This window comes from Oryctolagus cuniculus, chromosome 1 (genome assembly GCF_051225735.1).
Source record: "Oryctolagus cuniculus isolate XC-2025 breed Fujian yellow rabbit chromosome 1, ASM5122573v1, whole genome shotgun sequence".
NCBI classification, from domain to species: Eukaryota; Metazoa; Chordata; class Mammalia; order Lagomorpha; family Leporidae; genus Oryctolagus; species Oryctolagus cuniculus.
The window spans coordinates 48,757,300-48,780,256 of NC_142867.1; the positions used below are offsets into that span (position 1 = coordinate 48,757,300).

At 45.6% G+C, this 22,957-nt stretch overlaps 1 protein-coding gene across 1 annotated transcript in view; it reads right to left on the reverse strand.

The window, feature by feature from the left end:
* Nucleotides 1-22,957, reverse strand: part of OTOG (otogelin) — a 96,403-nt gene that overhangs the window by 51,866 nt on the left and 21,580 nt on the right. The window contains exons 21-25 of the mRNA XM_089305399.1: nucleotides 22,741-22,815; nucleotides 22,506-22,549; nucleotides 21,984-22,137; nucleotides 16,081-16,188; nucleotides 10,454-10,592 (exon numbers count right to left, since the gene is read on the reverse strand). Of these exons, the coding sequence (XP_089161525.1) occupies nucleotides 10,454-10,592; nucleotides 16,081-16,188; nucleotides 21,984-22,137; nucleotides 22,506-22,549; nucleotides 22,741-22,815 (520 nt within the window). The remainder of the gene's footprint in view (nucleotides 1-10,453; nucleotides 10,593-16,080; nucleotides 16,189-21,983; nucleotides 22,138-22,505; nucleotides 22,550-22,740; nucleotides 22,816-22,957) is intronic.

Below are 22,957 nucleotides of genomic sequence, written 5' to 3' on the forward strand. Positions count from 1 at the left end.
CCAGCTCTCTGCTGTGGCCCGGGAAGGCAGTGGAGGATGGCCCAAGTGCTTGGGCCCTGCACCCGCATGGGAGACCAGGAGAAGCACCTGGCTCCTGGCTTTGGATCAGCACGGTGCACCGGTCGCAGCGCACTGGCTGCAGCATGCCGGCCGCAATGGCCATTGGGGGGTGAACCAACGGAAAAGGAAGACCCTTTCTCTCTCTCTCTCTGTCCACTCTGCCTGTCAAAAAAAAAAAAAAAAAGAGTTTGGCAAAGTAGGATATAAAATCAATACACACACACACACACACACAAAAACAATAGGTTTTGCATACACAGACAATACCACAGCTGAGTGGACAGTGAGAGAGAGAGACAGAGAGAAAGGTCTTCCTTTGCTGTTGGTTCACCCTCCAATGGCCACCGCGGCCGGCGCGCTGCGGCCGGCGCACCGCACTGATCCGATGGCAGGAGCCAGGTGCTTCTCCTGGTCTCCCATGGGGTGCAGGGCCCAAGCACTTGGGCCATCCTCTACTGTACTCCCTAGCCACAGCAGAGAGCTGGCCTAGAAGAGAGGCAACCGGGACTAGAACCCGGCGTGCCAGCGCCACAAGGTGGAGGATTAGCCTAGTGAGCCGTGGTGCCGGCCCAAGAAATTCTAAGATCAATCTCATCTACAACAGCTACCAAAAAATCAGATACCTTGTAATAAATTTAACTAAGGAAGTCAGATATCTATGATGAGAATGACAACACACTAAAGAAAGAAATAGAAGATACAAAAAAAAAAAAAAAAAAAAAAGGAAAAAACTTCCACGTTCATGGATTGGAAGAATTAACATCATCAAAATGTCCATTCTTCTGAGAGCAATTTACAGATTCAATGTAATAGGAGTCAAAATACCAAAGGCATTCTTCTCAGATCTAGAAAAAAACGATGCTGGAATTCATTTGGAAACACAAGAGACCACAAATAGTTGAAACAATCTTACAACTCAAAAATAAATCTGGAGGCATCACAATACCTGACTTCAAGACATACTACAGGCAGTTATAATCAAAACAGCCTCATACTGGTACAAAAACAGATAGACAAATGGAACAGAACAGATATGCCAGAAATCAATCCAAACATGTATAACCAACTTACATTTGACCAAGGAGCTAAAACCAATCCCTGGAGCAAGGACAGTCTCTTTAAACAAATGTTGCTGGGAAAACTGGATTTCCACATGCAGAAGTATGAAGCAGGACCTATACCTTATACAAAAATCCACTCAAAATGGATTAAAGACCTAAATCTATGACCCGATACCATCAAATTATTAGGGCATTGAGGAAACCCTGCAAGACGTTGGCATAGGCAAAGACTTCCTGGAAAAGACCCCAGAGGCACAAGCAGTCAAAGCCAAAATTGACAAACAGGATTACATCAAATTGAGAAGCTTTTGTACTGTAAAAGGTACAGTCAGGTAAGTGAAGAGGCAACCAACAGAATGGGAGAAATTCTTTGCAACCTATGCAACAGATAAAGGATTAATAACTAGAATATACAAAGAGATCAGAAACTCCATAACAACAAAACAACCCAGTTAAGAAATGGGCAAAGGACTTAAACAGGCATTTTTCAAAAGAGGAAATCCAAATGGCCAGTAGACACATGAAAAAATGTTCAGGATCACTAGCTATCAGGGAAATGCAAATCAAAAACCACAATGAGGTTTCACCTCACCACTGTTAGAATGGCTTTCATACAGAAATCAACAAACAACAAATGCTGGCAAGGATGTGGAGAAAAAAGTACCCTAATCCACTGTTGATGGGAATGTAAACTGGTAAAACCACTATGGAAGACAGTTTGTAGATACCTTAGAAACCTAGTATAGTCCTACCATATGGCCTAGCCATCCCACTCCTGGGAATTTACCCAAGGGAAATGAAATCAGCAAAAAAAAAAAAAAAAAAGCTATCTGCACCCCCATGTTTATTGCAGATCAGTTGACAATAGTTATCAACTGAAGACTGGATAAAGAAATTATGAGATATGTACTCCACGGGAATACTAGACAGTGGTAAAAAAAATTAAAATTCTGTCATTTGCAATGAAATGGATGAATCTAGAAAACATACTTAGTGAAATAAGCCAATCCCACAAGAAAAAATACAGTATGGTCTCCCTGGTCTGTGATAACTAACAGAGCACCTAAAAGGAAACATGTAAAAGTCAAACTGACACTTCGAAAAGCAATGACTTGAACAGCCCTTGTCCTGTCTGATGAGGAACAGTTTTATTATTATCATTTTATTTTCTTTCTCATTACCATTGGTTGAACTCTACCTAACATAGAATTAATCATATGTGTATAAAGTCAAATGAAAAAAATAGATCTTGGTTAAAAATAAGAGTGGGAATAAGAGGAGGAAGAAGTTTGTATCTGTAAAATCACATAATTCTGCAAACAATTCTACAGACTTACAAAAAAGTGTACAATTTAAAAACTTCTCATGGGACCCCAATTCCAATAAGCTGAGTGGTAAAAATGCCACCTTAAGTGTTAAAGTGACCATATTAAGTGTTAAAGTGATCATATAGATAGGATTAAGTGTTAAAGGGATCATATAAATAAGATCAAATGTTTGATAATAATAATAGATAGAATTAAAAAGGAGAGAATGTTCCAACACAGGAAGCAGTCCAAGAAGCAGACACATAGAATGACAATCGATTTAAAAGCACTCTGACCTCAGAATCAGCCTTAAGATATTCTGGTCTGGCTGAAAGCCCATGAGAGCATTTCGGGCATGGAAAGCTAAGATACTGTGGCAAAAAAAAAAAAAAGCCTACATGAAGGATTTCCGTGAGGGGGACCCCAGTGGAAAGAAGGGGCCAAAGTACGATGTACTTTTCTCTGAAGGAAGGAGAGAACTTCCTCTTTGCTTATGCCTTGCTTAAATACTGAGGGAGACAGTGGATTCAAAAGGCTTCCATAGCCTTCACAGCTCATGTCAAGAACCTCAGGTGATCACTGATGTCATCCATAAAGTGCTATTTGTTAATAGCAGGGGTCACTGTGCACTTACTTTCCATGCAGAATCTCTGTCCTAAATGAGTTGTACTATGAGATTTTTTTTTTTTTGACAGGCATAGTTAGACAGTGAGAGAGAGAGACAGAGAGAAAGGTCTTCCTTTTCCATCAGTTCACCCCCCAAATGGCTGCTACGGCCGGTGTGTTGCGCTGATCCAAAGCCAGGAGCCAGATGCTTCCTCCTGGTCTCCCATGTGGGTGCAGGGCCCAAGCACTTGGGCCATCCTCCACTGCTTTCCCGGGCCACAGCAGAGAGCTGGACTGGAAGAGGAGCAACCAGGACAGAATCCGGCACCCTGACCGGGACTAGAATCCGGGGTGCCAGCACCGCAGGCGGAGGATTAGCCTAGTGAGCCACGGCGCCAGCCCGTACTATGAGACTTAACTATAAAACTTGCTTTCAAACTTTTTATACTTAATGTGTGTGGGTGTACAAATAGTTGCAATCTTTACTTAATATAGAGTTGGTCTTCATGTATAAAGTTAATTGAAAACAAATCTTAATGGAGAATGGGACTGGGAATGGGAGAGGGAGGAGGAGGTAGGGAGGGAGTTGGGGGGTGGAGGTCAGGTATGGTGGAAAGAATCACTATATTCCTAAAGATGTACTCATGAAATTTATATTCATTAAATAAAAGATTTCTAAAAAAGCCATCAGAGGGAAAAAAAAAAAGAAAAAAATCAATGTCCCACAAATGTCTAAAAATGTAGCAATTCAAGAAACAATAAGGAAGACAAAATGACACCCCCAAAAGAATACAACACTTCAATGCCAGAACATGAAGATGAAGAGAATAACGAAATGCCAGAAATGGAATTCAAAAAATTGATTGTAGGATTACTTAGAAGTAATCAGAAGCAAATTTATGAACTAAAGAAATCTGTATATGACATGAAGGAAAATTTTTCCCACAAAATTGAGATTTTAGAGAGAAATGAAAATAAAAGTGAAAATGAAGAATTCACTAGAACAAATAAAATATGTAGTGGAAAGCCTTAAGAACAGACTCAATGAGACAGAAGAAAGAATATCCAAGTTAGAAGACAAATCTCTGGAAATTTTAGTCAGATAAAAAAATTAGAAAACTAAAAAACAGTGTAAGAGATTTATGGGATACTATCTAATGACCTGAACTGTGGGTTTTAGGAGTTCCTGAAGGCGAGGATTAGAAGGCCTTTTTAGTGAAATAATTACAAAAAACTTCCCTAATTTGCAGAAAGAAAGGGATGTCCAAGTACAGGAAGCACATAGAACTCCTAATAGACATGACCAGAAAAGATCTTCACCACAACATATTGTAGTCAAAATCATCAAAATCAAATGTAAAACATGAAGAAAAGATTCTAAAATGTGCATAAGAGAAACACCAGATCACTTCCAGAGGATCTCCAATTAGACTCACCACAGACTTCTCATAAGATACCCTAAAGACTAGGAGAGAATGGTTAGATAAATTCCAAGTCTTAAGAGGAAAAAGAAAATCTATCAATTCAGAATACTATACCTGGCAAAGCTCTCATTTATGAATGCAGGTGAAATAAAGACTCTCCACAACAAATAGAAACTTAAAGAATTTGTCACTACTCACCTAGCCTTACAAAAGATGTTTAAGGATGTGCTACACACAGAAACACAGAACATGGTCATCACTATGAAAGAAGGTGAAGGCAGAAATCTCCCAGTAAAAGTACAAAGGAAACCCAAAGTAAACAGTAAGAATATTTATGGAAAATGTCAGGGCCACATCATTATTTATTAATAGACACCTTGAATGTAAATGGTTGCAACTCTCCAATTAAAAGATACAGACTTGGGGGGCTGGCGCTGTGGCTCACTTGGTTAATCATCCGCCTGTGGTGTCGGCATCCCATATGGGCGCCGGGTTCTAGTCCCAGTTGCTCCTCTTCCAGTCGAGCTCTCTTCTGTGGCCCAGGAAAGCAGTGGAGGATGGACCAAGTGCTTGGGCCCTGCACCCGCATGAGAGACCAGGAGGAAGTTCCTGGCTTCTGTCTTCGGATCGGCACAGCTCCAGCTGTTGCGGCCATTTGGGGGGTGAACCAACAGAAGGAAGACCTTTCTCTCTCTGTCTAACTCTGTCAAATAATTAAAAAAAAAAAAGATACAGACTGGCTGAATGGATTAAAAAACAAAACCCATCTATGTGCTACCTATAAGAAACACATCTCACCAACAAAAATACACTCAGACTGAAAGTGAGAGGATGGAAAAGGATAATCCATGCTAACAGAAACCAAAAAAGGGGTTCGGTGCTGTGGCATAGTAGGCTAATCCTCCGCCTGCAGCGCCGGCATCCCATATGGGCACCAGGTTCTAGTCCCAGCTGCCCCTCTTCCAATCCAGCTCTCTGCTGTGGCCTGAGAAAGCAGTGGAAGACAGCCCAAGTCCTTGGGCCCTTGCACCCACATGGGAGACTGGGAAGAAGCACTTGGCTCTTGGCTTTGGATCGGCGCTGCTCTGGCTGTTGCGGCCATTTGGGGAATGAACCAACGAAGGAAGACCTCTTTCTGTCTCTTCTTCTCACTGTCTGAAACTCTACCTCTCAAATAAATAAATAAAATCCTTAAAAAAAAAAAAAAGAACTGGTATAGCCATCCTAATGCCAGACAAAATAGACAGCAAAACAAAAACTGTTAAAAGAAGGGCACTATGGAATGATTAAAGGATCAACTCAACAGGAAGATGTAACTATTATAAACATTATGTACCCAATTCCAGGGCACCTGGCTATTTAAAAGAAATGTTAATGGAACTAAAGAGAGACATAGACTCCAATAAATAGTAATGGGAGACTTTAATTTTCCACTTTCAGCAATGGAAAGATCAACCAGACAGAAAATCAGCAAGGAAACAAGGTTAATTGATACTATAGACAAAATGGACCTAACAGGTATCTACAAAATTTTTCATCCTACAGATGCAGAACACATTCTTCTCACCAGTGCATGGAACTTTCTCTAAGACTGACCACATGCTAGGCCATAAAGCAAGTCTCAGCAAATTAAAAAAATAAAATAAAAGTCATGCCATGCATTTTCTCAGACCACAATAGAATGAAACTGGAAATCAATAATTCAAGAATCTCTGGAACTTATGTAAACACATGAAGACTGAACAACATGCTCCTGATGAACAGTGGGTCATTGAGAAATAAAAAAAAATATGGAAACAAATGGAGATGACAATATAACATATTAAAACTTACGAGATACAGAAAAGGCACTGTTAAGAGGAAAGTTTATAGCAATTGGTGCATATATCAAGAAATTGGGAAGGCACCAAATAAGTGAGCTATCAGTGCATCTCAAGGACCTAGAAAAAAAGCAGCAAATCAAATCAAAAACTACTAGGAGAAAAGAAATAATTAAAATCAGAGAAGAAATAAACCAACTGGAAACTAAAAAAAAAAATACAAAAGATCAGCAAAATGAAAAGCTGTTTTTTTTTTAAATAAACAAAACTGAAATACCACTGGCCTAACTAAACAAAAAAAGAGGAAGAAGACACAAATCAATAAAATTAAACGTGAAAAAGGAAAAGTAACAACAGAAATAAAAGGAATCCTTGGAAATTACTACACAGAGCTGTATGCCAACAAATCAGGAAAACTAGAAGAAATGGATATATTCTTGGGCACATAAAATCTACCTAAATTGATCCATGAAAACACAGAACACATAAACAGACCCTTAAGCAAGATGGAAATTGAATCAGTAATAAAGACTCAGCAAACAAAACAAAAAAGCCCAGGACCAGATGGCTTCACTGCCAAATTCTACCAGACATTTAAAGAATTACTAATTCCAATTCTTCTCAAGCTATTCAAAATAATCGAAAGGGAGAGAATCCTACCAAACACCTTCTATTAAGCCAGCATCATCTTAATTCCTAAACCTGAAAAAGATTTAACACAGAAAGAGAAATATAGACCAATTTCCCTGATAAATATAGATGCAACAATCTTCAGCAAAATACTAGCCACTCAAATCCAACAACACATCAGGAAGATCATTCACCTGGACCAAGTGGGATTTATCCCTGGTATGAAGGGATGGTTCAAAATTTGCAAATCAATATGATAAATCACATTAAAAATTGAAAAACAATTAATTATCTCAATAGATGCAGAGAAAGCATTTAATAAAATGTAACACCCTTTCATGATGAAAACTTTAAACAAATTTAAACAAAACTTTAAACAAATAGAAGAAAACATTCCTCAACACAATAAAGGCAATTTATGACAAACACATGGCCAGAATCCTGTTGAATGGAGAAAAGTTGGAAGCATTCTCACTGAGATCCGGAACCAGAGAAGGATGCCCACCCTCACCACTGCTATTCAATATAGTCTTCGAAGTTTTAGCCAGAGCCATTAGGCAAGAAAAAGAAATCAAAGAGATACAAACTGCTAAGGAGGAGTCAAATTATCCCTATTAGCAGGTGACATGATTCTATATGTAGGGGATCCAAAAGACTCCACTAAGAGACTATTGAAACTCATAGAAAAGTTTGGTAAAGTGGTAGGATATAAAATCAACACACAAAAATCAATAGCCTTGATATATACAGACAATGCCATGGCTGAGAAAGAAATCCTAAATCAATCCCATTCACAATAGCTACAAAAAAAAAAAAAATCAGATACCTTGGAATAAATTTAACCAAGGATGTCAAAGATCTTTATGATAAGAACTGCAAAATATTAAAGAAAGAAATAGAAGACACACCAAAAAAGGAAAAATCTTTGATTTTCATGGATTGGAAGAATCAGTATCATCAAAATGTCCATCCTACCAAAAGCAATTTACAAATTCAATGTGATACCATTTAAAATATCAAGGACATTCTTCTCACATATAGAAAAAAAATGATGCTAAAATCCATATGGAGGGGCCGGCGCTGTGGCACAGCAGGTTAACGCCCTGGCCCAAAGCACTGGCATCCCATATGGGCGCTGGTTCTAGTCCCGGCTGCTCCTCTTCTGATCCAGCTCTCTGCTATGGCCTGGGAAGGCAATGGAAGATGGCCCAAGTCCTTGGGCCCCTGCACCCGCATGGGAGACCGAGGAGGCTCCTGGCTTCGGATCGGCACAGCTCCAGCAGTTACGGCCAGTTGGGGAGCAAACCATCGGATGGAAGACCCCTGTCTGTCTCTCTCTGCCTCTCCTCTCTCTGTGTAACTCTTTCAAATAAATCTTTAAAAAAATCATATGGAAACACAGAAGACCCCAATAGCTAAAGCAATCTTACACAACAAAAACAAAGCTGGAGGCATCATAATACCAGATTTCAAGCCATACTACAGGGCAGTTATAATCAAAACAGCCTGGTACTGGTACAAAAATAGATGGGAAGAACAGTGGAACAGAATAGAAATGCCAGAAATCATCCTATGCATCTACAACCAATTTATTTTTGACAAAGGAGCTAAAATCAATCCCTGGAGTGAGGACAGTCTCTTCAACAAATGGTGCTGGGAAAACTGGATCTCCACATGCAAGTATGAAGCAAGACCCCTACCTTACACATTATACAAAATTCCACTCAAAATCAACCAAAGACCTAAATCTATGACCTGATACCATCAAATTATTAGAGAACATTGGGAAACCCTGTAAGATACTGGCATAGGCAAAGAGTTCTTGGAGAAGACCCCAGAGGCACAGGCAATCAAAGCCAAAATTAACTAATGGGATTACATCTAATTGAGAGGCCTCTGCACTACAAACACTCAGCAAAATGAAGAGGCAACCAACAGAACGGGAAAAATTATGTGCAAACTATGCAACTGATAAAGGATTAATAACCAGAATATAAAAGATCAAGAAACTCAACAACAGCAAAACAAACAACCCAGTGAAGAAATGGACAAAGGACTTAAACAGGCATTTTTCAAAAGAGGAAATCTAAATGGCCAACAGACACATGAAAAAATACTCAGGATCACTAGCCATCAAGGAAATGCAAATCAAAACCACAATGAGGTTTCACCTCACCCCTGTTAGAATGGCTTTCATACAGAAATCAACAAACAACAAATGCTGGCAAGGATGTGGGGGGGAGAAGGTACCCTAATCCACTGTTGGTGCTAATGCAAACTGTATAGTGCTAGCTACTGTAGAAGACTGTATGGAGATAACTCAAAATCTGAATATAGTCCTACCATATAACCCAGCCATCCCTCTCCTGGGAATTTACCCAAGGGAAATGAAATCAGCATATGAAAGCATTATCTGTACCCCCATGTTTATTTCAGCCAATTCACCATAATTAAAACATGGAATCAACCTAAATGCCTATCAACTGAAGACTGGATAAATTATGGGATATGTATACAATGCAATACTACACAGTGGTAATTAAAAAAACAATGAAATCTTGTTGTTTGCAACAAAATGGATGAAAGTGGAAAACATCCTGAAATAAGCCAGTCCCAAAAGGACAAACACCATATGCTCTCCCTGAACTGTGATAACTTTAGAGCACCTAAAATGTAATCTATAGAAGTGAAATTGACACTTTGCGATGCAGTGACTTTGAACAGCCCTTGTCTTGACTCCTGAGGAACAGTGTTTTTTTTTTTTTTCATAATTTGTTGAACTCCTTACTTAGTATAGAGTTAATAATATGTGTTTAAAGTTAATTGAAAATACATCTTAGTAAAAGATAAAAATGAGAATAGAAGAGGGAGGAAGAGGAGGGGTGGGAGTGTGGGTGGAGGGTAGGTATGGTGGGAAGAATCACTATGTTCCTAAAGTTGTATTTATTTAAAGCATGCAGTTTGATTCCTTAAATAAAAGGTTTCTGGGGGGTGGGGGAAGGAACAAACAAACAAGCAAACAAAAACCCTCCAACCTGACTTCTGTGCTGCCACTGCCCAGTGGTGGGACCTCAGGCGAGTCCCCTGAGTCCACCAAGCCCAAGTCTCTGTACCTGTAATGCAGTATTGATAAATTCAGCCTTGTAGGGTTCCCATGAGAAATAAGTGAACGACACTACAAAAGTAGCCCAGGAGACCACCAGGAATACACCGGGGCGGGGGGGGGGGGGGGGGAAGCTCAAGGAAGTCTTAGCTCTGACTCTTACAGACAGAAAAAGCCTTGGCACGCAGAGGGCAAGGCCATGACTGGCAGTGCACCAGCAATGGCGTTTGCCTGGTGGGTTCTGTCCAGCTCTAGGCTTGCTCCTCTGGGCTTTTTTCCGTTGCCAGCAGCCATATCCAGCAACTTAGATCAGCCACCTGCTCCTACCCACCTTATTAAGCAACAGATTGGGGCCCAGAGGGTCACGTGCACTGACACATGTGTGGCCCAGCTGCTCTGGGTCCCCTCGGAGCCCACTGGGAAGATACAGGCAGGCACTCACCTTGATCAGGTGCACTTTGCACGCGCCCACGAAGTCAAATGAGAGCCCATCGAAGGTTCGGTAATGCCGGTCACCATAGGCTGTGCAGGTGGCAGCACAGGGGTGCATGGCACACTGGAACAAGCCCCGCTGGCACACGCTGAAACACACATGCCCAGATCAGCTGGCAGGGCACAGCTGCCCCTTCCTGCACACCTATGGCAGAAGGTGCCCTGGTAAGCGGGTCAGCGAACATCACCAACCTCCAACAGAAGCCTGGGGGACAGGATTGTGACCCCCACTTCACAAAGGGAACTCTGGGGCTCAGAGAAGTTCAGGGATATGCAGCCAAGACATAATGGAGCCGAGATGAACCCAGATCTACTTCACATGAAAGTCCATACTCTTCACCACTTCATTCATTCATTCATTCCAATTTGAGATACATTAGTGAACAAAACAACAAAAGCCCTCTGTCAGAGGGGAAGATATACACTAAAAATTAAAAACAGGGGCCAGCAAATGTGGCATAGCAAGAAAAGCCACTGCCTGCAATGCCAGCATCCCACATGGGCACCAGTTCGAGTCCCAGCTGCTCCACTTGCAATCCAGCTAACGGCACCTGGAAAAGCAGCAGAGGATGGCCCAGGTCCCTGGCTCCCTGCACCATGTGGGAGACCAGCATGGAGCCCTGGGATTCTGGCTTTGGCCCCACCTTGGCTGCTGTGACCATCTGGGGAGTGAACCTGAGGATAGAAGATCTGTCTCCCTGTCTCTATGTAACTCTGCCTTTCAAATAAGTAAATCTTAAAACAAAATTTGAAAATAATATATTAGAAGGCGATGAGTGCTGGGGGACAGGATGGAGGGGATTTGGAATGTGTGTGGGAGTGGATTATGATTCTAAATAGTGTGGTGGGGGCACACATGAGCAGACTTAAAGAGGAGAAACTTAACTATATAGGCAGCCGGAAAAAAAGTGTTTTTGCAGACAACAGTCCATGCAAAGGCCCTGGGGAACACTCAGAAGACAACATGGCCAGAACAGAGAGCACCAGGTGAGAGAACAGAAGAGGAATTCAGAGGGTACCGGAGGGTCAGATGAAATGGGTCTGAGAAAGCTGCTGTGGGAGTGTCAGTTTTTCTAGGAACAGGAGGAGGAGTCATGGGAGGGCTTGATCATATCCAATTTACGTCCTGTTCTGGCTCAGCAGAGTCTGAGCTGAGGAGGACCACAGGGAAGCAGAAGGCCAGTGGTGAGACAGTGGCAGCACCAAGTCAGAAGAGTTGGGGGCCGCTCAGGGTAAGAGGAGGAAAGAGCCAGAAGTCGTCAGATTCTGAGTGTTTTAAAGGTGGAACCAAGAGGAGCTGACAGCTTGGATGTGGGGGAGTGAGGAGGTGACTCATGGACGACCCAGGCTTTTCAACCCAAGCAATCAAAAGAGTGACATCACCATCAGCCCAGGGGGAGGAGGCTGAGGGAGAAGCAGGTGTGAGGGCAAAGTCCAGCCGTTTTGCTGGGGACATAGGAGTGCGAGACGCCCAAGTGGAGGGGCTGGTCAGATGTGTGATCCTGGAGGGCTAAACACAGAAACGAGGGTGTCTTCATGGCCAGAAGACCAGGCTGAAAGAGTTGACCACAGGAGGGTGGAGCCGCAGCAGAGAAGAGGAAACCACGTGAGTACAGGCACGGGGGAGGAGGCATGGCCAGCAAGTGAGCCACAGTGTCAAGTGCTGCTAGCACTCAGGAAGAAGAGGTGGGAGAAGTGAACACTGGATACAAGAACACGCAGAGAGACCAGTTTCAGTGGCATGGCCAGGAAACACTAAGTGGGCTCAAGGGAGGCTGGGAGAATAGGTCTTCAAAAAAAAAAAAAAAAAAGATTGATTTATTTGAAAGTCAGAGTTACACAGAGAGAAGGAGAGGCAGAGACAGAGAGGTCTTTCATCTGCTGGTTCACTCCCCAATTCGAAGCCAGGAGCTTCTTCCAGTTCTCCCACATGGGTGCAGGGTCCCAAGGACTAGGGCCACCTTCTACTGCTTTCCCAGGCCTTAACAGAGAGTTGGATTGGAAGAGGAGCAGCCAGGACTGAATGGGCACCCATATGGAAGGCTGGTGCTGCAGGCATTGGCTTCACCCGCTATGCCACATTGCTGGCCTGGGGGAATAGGTCTTAGAAACAAGGATAGACAACTTCAACTTTGAGAAGTTTTGCAACAAATGATAAGAGAAACGGAGCAGCTGCTAGGAGGCTGGAAGTTTTCCAAAACACATATTTGTGTGCAATGGAGATGATAAAGTAGAGAGTGACCAATGGACTTGATGTGAGAAAGGGGTGAGCTTCTAGTGACACACTTGGGTGGCTGAATGGACAGGGACTGGGAAGGGAAAAACCTCAGAGGGGAGCAGACACTTGGTCCACCTGGGGCACAGGTGCAAGGCAGAGGACAGATTCTGGAAGGTTCTCTCCTACACTTGATCTTAGCCAAAAGGCCGAGAAGCAATGGAATGATGGCTTCACTTTGCTCAGTCAACAGGAAGGAAGACCATCCACTGAGAATGGGGTGGGGGAGCGACAGGGCGTTAAGGAGCGAGGCCGGAATGGAAACAGACACAAAGGATGAAAGAATAACCAAGACCAGGGAAGTACAGCAAGCGAGTCCTTCGGATTTAAGGGCTTTCCTCAGGTTCAGAGTCACAAATCCAGACTGAGCCCTGGCCCCCTGGTCTGGTGTATCCCTCCAGCCACACTCAGCGGTGTGAGTGCAGGGACCGGGGAAGCAACAGGCTGGATGTCACCAGGGTTGTGGCTTTGCAAAAACAGTAAGGCAAAGCAGGAGAGGTCACAGGAAACTGCGGGTCAATGTAGGGAGGCGTCAGCAGGGGCTAGACCATGGGCTTAGGCCAAAGGGAAGGGAAGGCATCACGGAGGTAAAAGGCGACAGAGATGTGGGGAGTCCACGGGTTGGAAACCTCCGTGGCATTGAAGTATGGAGTGCATCAGGGGCCCAGAGGCAGTGGCGTAGACAGAGGGCAGGTGGGGTGAGACGCAGGAAGTCAGGATGTGAACTGGTTGTTATTGAGAATGACGAAATCTCCAGTTGTATGGAGAAAGATCATCAGAAGGAAGGAAAATGAAGAAGCTGAGATGCCTGGAGATACTAGCAGCATTTTATTGGGTAGCAGCTTGCATGTTCTCCAAAGTTCCCTGAATTGAGGGCTTGGACCTCAAAGTCTTATGTAAATGGTTAATGGATTCGTGTTCATGATTGATGGATTAAAGGCAGAGACTTGATCTCATTACGGCATCTAGGAGGTCTTTAGACTATCAGGGGCCTGCCCGGAGGAGGCAGTTCCCATAAGAGGTGGTTATCCAAGCTACGTTGGACCTGGCCACCGTGTGCTTCCTGCCCCACCATGCCAGCCTTCCTGCATTCTGCCACAGCCAGTCTCCTCCAATACCACACCAATGGGCTGTCCAGTCCTGGTCTGTGACCCTCCAAACAATAGGCTGACATACACCTGCTTCTGCCCCCAAGTGGCTTTTCGCTGGTGTTTTAATTAAAGTGATGAAAGGATAACTAACACTCATCTCTTGGACACTGAACTCCCAAGAATTAAGGCAGTAGTAGGATTGGAAGGAGTGGCAGGTCTTCAGGAGTGAAGGGGCATGATTGGGGCTCCAGGAGTGACAGCGCCAGGGCGTGTGCCTCAGACACACTCAGTCCCTGACTGTGCACCTTCCTAAGCCTGTACACACATCCAATCACACAAACACACACACACACACACTACACGACTTACAGCTCGGCTGTACGCACAATGCTTTCAATCTGCCCACTGTGGCTGAATTCACGCTGCCAACATACGATGTCAGGGAACTCAGACTTGGAAGAGATGGGCAGGCAGGCAAGCCTCATCCTGGTTAGGAGATCCTATCAAATGCTCAAGTCGCACAGGCCCAACCATAGCTCCGGCCCCCACCTCCCCACTCTGGAGGGCAGCTCGAGCCTGGGACACGCAATATTGTCCTTCAAGGGGTGGGTGATGAGGAGGTTTGACACTGATTAGGAAGGCAGAATGCTTCAAACTGAGGTGCAGAGCAGGAATCTGCTCTTTGCAGGGAGAGAGGACGAGCACCCCAAGGCTGGTCAGTCTCTCCAGGGGAGAGAGAAGCCTGCTCGTATCAGGCCTCCATATCCAGAGATAACCCAGAACGCTGGCCCTGGCCCTTGCTCCTCCTTGCCATCTCCTGCGCTGGGCCTGCTTCCCAAGCAGGCTTTGTGCTCACAGCAGAGGATGTAGCACAGCTCAGCCGTGCCACTGTCTGCCGGCTGTGGGATCCTGTGAGGTGGTAGAAGAGTCAGTCCCTGGGGCCCAGCACCCCTGGGTAAGGTAAGGCAAAGCCAGGCAGCCCCGATCTCTTGCCGCATGCAGGTGCCATCCCACCAGTCACAAAAGCCTGCAAACACTCAAGCACACACAGCCTGCCCAAGCTTCGCCTCCCTAGGACTTCTGGGGTTGTCAGCCAGCCAGGGCTCAGGCGCTCAGTTCCACCCTCACGTATCTCAGGAAATTGGCCTTGGAATAGATGAGCTTGACTGTGACCTTGCTGCTAACACAGAGAACAGTGCCATGGCTGCCCCATGGACAGAGAAACAGAACAGTTTTAACCCTGGCACTGGACAATGATTGGGGCTGGTTGGAGTGGCCCCTAGGATGGGACCTGAGTTTCTCTGCTGGACCCTGGGTCCCAGCACCCTGGGCTCCAGCTCACATCAGCCACACCCCCTAGCAGCTGTTCAACATTGGAACAGTGACAGTTTGCTTTCCAGCATCAGGGTACGGGTTGTTACTTCTCACCCCCTCACCCAGCACTCTCTCCTTCAGGAAACCAAGTCTCTACCCACTGCTGCTTGGCCCCAGGCAGGCCCTACAACTAGCCCCAAGTCTGGTTTCCACCGAGTCCAGCCCAGGTGCACCCTCTCCTACATGTGTATACTTATGTTTCTCAACATACAAATGTGCTCATGTGGACACTCAATTTTGCATAGAGGCATGTACACATTCACGGCAAATTTAAATGCACACTTACACATTCACTCACACGTGAATACAAATATGGATACCCATGTTCACAGAATTTGTATATACATGTCTGCACATACTAAATGAATCCATAAGTACAAACTGTACGTGTGTGTGTGTGTATATATATATATATGAGCACACTTGTACATGCACAAACTCCTAACTGGATATATTCACTATCTGATTTATGAACACCTGCCTTCTTATAGACATTATGTACATACACGGTCACACGCGCAGTCACACATTTTAGATTTGCACCTACATTTATATGTTCATATAAACATCCAAATACATCATCATGGTTACAACTATGTCTATATACACATTCATATGTCTGAACAAATTCACATTAATGTAAAGATTCACAAAATACCCCCAAATATTCTATGACTACACTTACATATGTGCACACACACCTATATAACACCACACACACACACACACACAATGTGAACCTAGTGGAAGAGAAATGCTAGACTCTACTCATGCTGATGCACCCACAGCCATGCAGTTCCCTGAGAAAGACTGGGCCTTTTGGAAGCCTTCACTTACCAGGTGTGGCAGGGAGACATCACCTGGTCCCCAGGGAAGTACTCCTTCCCCTTCCAAGTGCACGGGCACTCCTCCGGCAGGAAGCACGCATCTCCATGTCTGAGCAAGCTGTAGGGACATGGCCAGCAGGTGGTCAGGAGAGCAGCACCCTCCCTAGAGCTGCCACCTCTGAAGCCCCGGGTAGCTCTCGACACCTACTCTAATAGAGACTGACCACATGCCCTCTGCCCATCCTCCTGCTGCCTCGTGAGGTTCAGAGGCAACTTGGTGACTGGAGAAACCAGGCACAGGCCAGGCCCTGTGCAGAAGCCTCTGCCACCTCTCAGGAACTAAGGCTCAGCTCTAGCAGCCACAGCACCCCTGACCCCTCGTCAGGTCAGCGTCAGCTCCTCCTTAGGTACTAGCTGTGTAGCGGACAGGCCAGGGCCGTGGGCATGGATACTCTGAACCGTGTTGCTTGTGGAGACCCAGGCCTCTAGTCTGCTCTCCGTGACACCTGACCCACTCCCAGGAGGGGCCAGGGAATTGACTGAAGTTCCCAGGCCACAGCTCCAGGACAGATCCAGGCAACAGCAAAATACACTCTGGGGCAGGGGTGAGAGCGTAAGTTTTAGAAATAAGTAACTTTTAGTCCAAATCCAGGCTCTGCCCGGGATAAATTATTTAACCTTGCTAATTTGTTTTTTAAAGAAACATAAGTAGATGGTTCAAGAACACAAAGTATTACAGGTTAATTTCTCTCCAAATACACATTTTCCAGTCAGAGGCACTTTCTGGTGTAGGATACTGGAACCCAAGCAGAATATAATGCATGCCTCACTGAGGAGAGGAGACAGACATTGGGGTTCAGAGCCCCTGAGCTAGGTAGAACATGCATATTGGGACTTATGCATGGGGGAGCTGCTAGACAGAGAACTCCAGAATTCCGCATAGGGCTTACTTTAAGACTTTGACCAAATAGTAAATCATGCATGAGCAGGAAAAGACTCCGGAGGGCTTAGCAAGAAATGGCTATTGAGGAAATGTGAAACTAATGGAGATTTCAGACCCAGTGTAGTGCTTAGAGATGTAGGAATAGAAAGACTTCTCTCAACACCCAGGCCTTGCACAGAGGTATCAGAAAGACCCCCTTAGGAATAGAGCTACTCTAGACAAACCTTAACAAAGTTCAGACACACATCTTGAACAAGCTAATCCAGCTATAAATGAACTGCCTGCTATATCAACACTCAGAAAAGGAAGTCATCAAATTACAGCACAGAGCAACGTAAAATTCACACTATCTAGCACTTAATGAAAATTACTAGATATAATAAAAGAGTAATATAACCCACAACATGGAGAAAAATCAGCCAATAACTAAAATAGACTCAAAAATTATATACATGATGCAATTAGCAGGCAAGGGTTTTAAGTTATTATAAATACCTTGAAATTTAAAAAGCAGGAATATATAAGGAGTAAAACAGGAAAATCTCAGGAGGTGAAACCCATTTTTAAAAAGGATATTCTGAAAAATTAAAAAATGTTTGCCAAAATCATATAACAGAAGACAAAATACTTCAGAAATAAAGATTATAGGGGCTGGTCTTGTGGTACAGTGGGTTAAGCCACAGCCTTTGATGCCAACATCCCATATCAGAACAACAGTTCCAGTCCCATCTGCTCAGCTTCCAATCCAGCTCATTGCTAATGCACCCAGGAAAGCAGAAGATGGTCCAAGTACTTGGGCTCCTGCCAAGTGGGAGACCCAGATGGTGTTACTGGTTCCCAGCTTAGGCTTGGCCTAGCCCTAGCTGGCAACAGCCGTTTGGGGAATGAACAGTGGATGGGAGATCCCTTTCTCTCTGTCTCTCCGCTCTGTCACACTGCCTTTCAAATAAATTAAAACAAACCCTTAAAAAAGATATAAAGATGAGTAAACTTGAAAGAGGAACAAAAGAAACAGCCTTATCTGAAAAAGAGAAGAAATTCTGGGGAAAAAATAGAGTTTCAATGCCTTCTGACACAATACTAGGCACTCTAACAAACATAATTGGAGTTCGAGGAAATGATGGCACAGAAAAATATCTGAAGAAATAGTGGCCGAAATATTATGGATTAATTATTAATGATGAATTTATGATTGAACTCCAAGCAGAATACACACACATAGAGAAGCACAGCAAGGCTTATTTTAGTCGAATTGGTGACAGTAGTAATAAGAGAATGTTTTAAGAGCTAAGGCACTTAATGGAGGAATAATGAGAAAAGTTAAACTCAAGAAAGGAAAAATTGTTAACCTAGAGTCGTATATTTAGCAAAAGCCTTTGTGATGGTTAACTTGAGCTGTCAATCTGACTACATTAATGGGTACCCAGATATTTCTTAAAGCATCATTGCTGGGTAAATACTTCAGAAATAAGGACCAGCAAACTTGAAGGAGTGAACTCGGGTGGTTCCAGCAGGGACTGGCATTTCAATCAGTGGCCTCAGTAGAGAAGGTCCACTCTCATCCCAGGTGGGCAGGCACTAACCACTTGGCTACAGACCCGGATGGAGCACAAACACAGGGGGAAGGCGCATTCACTCTCTTCTGGAGCTGGGGCACCCTGCTTATCCTGCCCGTGGACATCAGAGTTCCTGGTTATCCACCCTTGAGACTTGGGGACTTGTACTGGCAGCTCCTCCCACCCCAATTCCAGGGTCTCGGGCCTTCAGCCTCAAACTGAGGGTTACTCCATCAGCATCCCTGGCTCCGAGTCCTGTGCACTGCTATGGAGCCCTGCAGTGGCTTCCCCGGTCTCAGCTGGCAGATGGCCGTCATGGGACTTCTTGGCCTCTGTAATCATGTGACCCAGCTCTTATAATAAGTCCCCCTTGTTTAGCCATAGCTATACATCCTGCTGGTTCTAATACAGAATTCTTAATGAATGAAAGCGAAATAAACACTTTTTCAGATAAACAGAAAGCTGGAAGAAGTATTTGCCACCAGCAGATACGCACTAAAAGAAATGCTAAGGGAAGTTCTGCAGGAAGAAGCAAACTTATCTCCATGTGAAGGAATGCTGGTAAATGTTTTAAAATTATTTAATTCCTTTAAAAGATAATTGATTTTTTCCCTTTTTAAAAAAACTTATTTGTTTAGTTACTTATTTGAAAGGCAGAGTATCAAAGAGAGAGGGGGCGAAGAGAAAGAAAAAGAGGGAGAGAGATCTTGCAGATTTCAAAATTTGTTACTGTGGGTCCGGTGTTGTGGTGTAGTGGGTAAAGCCGCCACCTGAGACACCAGCATCCGCTAGGGGCATCGCTTCAAGTTCCAGCAGCTTCATTTCCTATTCAGCTGCTTCTAAATGGCCTGGGAAAGCAGCAGAGGATGGCCCAAGCGCGTGGGCCCCTGCACCCATGTGGGAGACCTGGAAGAAGTTCCTGGCTCCTGGCTTGTGCCTGGCCCAGCACTGGCTGTTGTGGCCATCTGGGGAGTGAACCAGCAGATGGAAGATCTCTCTAACTCTTTCAAGTAAGTAAATAAATCTTTAAAAATTTTTTACACCAAAATATACTTATCTTTCAATTACATTTTCCCCATGTTTTGACGATCCCTCATTCAATACTAAAAAATACATAACCAGGGAGACATTTGGCCTAGCAGCTAAGCTATCAGTTCAGATGCTCAGGTCACATATCAGAGTGCCTGGCTCTGATACCGGCCTTCTGCTGGATTCCAGCTTCCTGCTAATGCAGACTCTGGGAGGCAGCAGTGATGGCTCAAGTGGTTGAATTCTGGCAACCCACATGAGAGACCTGAATTGAGTTCCTGGTCCCTGGCTACACTGCCCACCACCCCACTGGGCTGGGCTGGCATTTGGAGATTGGATCAGTAGATGGGCTCTCCCTGGCCCTCATCAAATAAATAAATAAATAAATTTATCTATATCTATCCATCTATCTATCTTAACCAACAGAAGGCATGAAAGAGTAAAAAACAAAGAACAGATGAGACAAACAGCAAATAATGAGATGATCATATATCATATTAAATCCAGTTATGTTAAATTCAAATACATAAACTTTCCAATTAAAAGGAATAAATTGCAACCCTGGCTAAAGAGGCAAGACCCAAAAGGAAAAAAGAAGTGACACTCATCATAAGAAAGACAAAGGCACTATATTAACATGAGACAAAGTAGCCTTCAAGACAAGCAGTCTTACCATCACCAAGAAGGTGTATTTCAGGGCCAGTTTATCAGAATGCAAGAATCCTGTGTACCAAGTAACAGAGCTCTAAAATACAGCACGCAAAAACTCCCAGAACTCAAAGGGGAAATAGACCCACAACAATAGTTGCAGATTTCAATACTGGTCTCTATGAGTGACAGAACAAACAAGAAAACAAAGATGTAGAAGATCCAAGCGACACTAACAATGATCTTGACCTAACTGACAACTAAAGAAACTTCTGTCCTAAAATAATAGAATGCATATTATCTTCAAGCCTAATGAGAAATTCACCAGGACAAACCCTATTCTGGGCCATGAAAGACTCAGACTGTCATTGGAGTGGGCAGTGTGGTGCAGTGGGCAAAGCCACTGCTTTGGATGCCTGCACCCATATCAGAGCGCCTAGAATCCAGTCCCGCCTCCACTTGTCCAGCTTCTCGTTTCCAATCCAGCAGGAATTCCTATGGAATGTGTGGAGGTTCCTTAAGGGCCATTCTATACAGCACGCAATGACTCATCAGCAGAAATGAGCCTAGAGCCCCCAATCTCCAGCCCAGAGTTCCTTTACCCTGTGGCCTTGCCACCATGCTTGGCAGTGAGTGAATACCGCTTTGTTTGTAGAAGCCCCAGCTTTCCTGACCTCACGGCCAGAGGCAGGCTGTGCACATAGAAGCCCCTCAGTAATCAGGACTCCCACCCCAGCACCCCTCCACATGCCCCGCTGGGAGGCCACGGGTCCTGGGCAGGTTCTCCGGTGGTTGCCTGTGCCTGGGAAGTGGCCAGCTCGCAACACACACTGCAACCTCTGTGTAAGAGTCCAGACCCTGGGCCTAAGGGAGCTGTCACACTGTGGGCAATGGGCAGCGTATGGAGTGAGAAGCCTGGGGTCTGAGTCACGGGGCCCCGGCAGACCCGTTCCTCCACTCTGGCCCCAGCCTGAGGGTCTGCACCTACGTGGGAATGGGAACCCTCCCCTCTGCTTGGCCAGGGTTCCTCTGAGACTGAAGGCGGAAAAACATCCAAGAGCCTGAAACAGCACAGCTCCACCCAGCTGTCCCGTTCCTCCCTTGCCACCAGCCCCGACCTTTGTCTCCTTGGCTGTGGCTCTCAGGCCTGGACCAGGACTCCCAACCCATCCTTGACCTCCGCGTGGGCTGCAGGGCACAGGCCAACACTGTGGGGTCATGAGATGAGGAACCCAAGGCTCTTTTTGACCCAGACCCAGGACTGGCACCTGGGCGTGCAGAGCCCCATGCATCTGGACTTGTGGCCGTCACCTGGCCCAGACAGGTTGAAAGCCGCGACAGAGGCTTATTTGGTGGTCTTCAACCCATCAGTCCTCTAGGGCATGCCACACCCCCTGCTCGGCACTTCCATACCAGCACCTCCCTTAATCCTCATGACGACCTGCTGAGCCAGTGCTCTTATTATTCCCATTTTACAGCTGAGAAACTGGGCCCCTTCCTTACCCAAGGCCACACAGTAGATAAGAAGCAGAGCCAGGCAGAATCCATCCCAATTTGTCTCCCACAGCTCCATCCCTCTGCCAGATTCCTTGCTGGCAATGTTAGCTGCCACAGGTCAGCCCAAGGCTAGAGCCTTCCCCATCAAGGTCAAGGCCCTGTGAGGTTTTCTTGCCCCACCCCACCCTGGGGTCCCTGGTTCTGCTGAGCTCAGGAGATGGTGGCAACACGGATGCATACCCTTGGGGACAGGCGCAGCCCGAGAGGCAGGGGCCCCGGGCTGGCATGCTCAGGTTCAGCAGCTGCTGCTCACACGTCCGCTCCCTGCTCAGCTCCAGGTCTGCCTGCAGCTCAGTGCAGTTCACGAAGACCTGGCCTGCTGGGCAGGCCACAGCTGGAAGAGAACAGGACAGGTGCAGGAGCCCCCAGGGCCTCTGGGTAGGCTCTTGGCTCAGGGCTGGCCAGGGAGGGCTGGGGGTCCCACAGCCAGAGGAGGTGGGAGAGACAGGCTTGGGTGCCTTGTGCCCTGGCTACCACAAGGGCATCACTTGGGTTCCCAGACACACACTGCAGAGATAGGGGCCTTTTCTCAGGATGCCTCTCCCAGGCTAGAGCCTTTGTCGAGACAATAAGCGCAGGAGGTGCAGGATAGTCCAAGACCTGGCATGGGTTCGCCTCGTCCTCATCAGCCCCACTTGCCTCTCCAGGACTCCCCACGGTGGGAAGCCCCTGGAAGGAGCCCTATCTCGCAGTCACCCTTACCTGGGGCTCTGCTGTCACAGCTCATGACTCCATCTTTGCAGTGGCTGCAGAGAGAGTTGGGCAGGGTGGGGGGCATTGGGGCTGATTGCCCAGGCTCTGTACCCAGGGTTCAAATAGCAGCTCCACTCGCTCCCTCTCCCCCACCTGCCCTGACCGGTCCCCTCAGCTGCAGTGTCTTCCAATGGCAGATTCCCTTCCAAGGGGGGACCCACAAGGCTGTACCCAGAAAGCTCACCAGTGGCCTAGGGATGGGATATCGCTGTCTCCGGGGGGATAGTCCACTCCTTGGAAGTGGCAGGAGCACTGGTTCCTATACAAATCACAGCAGAAGGAGGTGGGCAGACTCAGGAGCTGGGGTAGGGACTGCCAAGGGCAGGGCCACCACCCTGGCCAGCCACGGGCTTAAGGACATGGAGAGAAGCTGTGGCATCTACTGTGGCACATGACACATC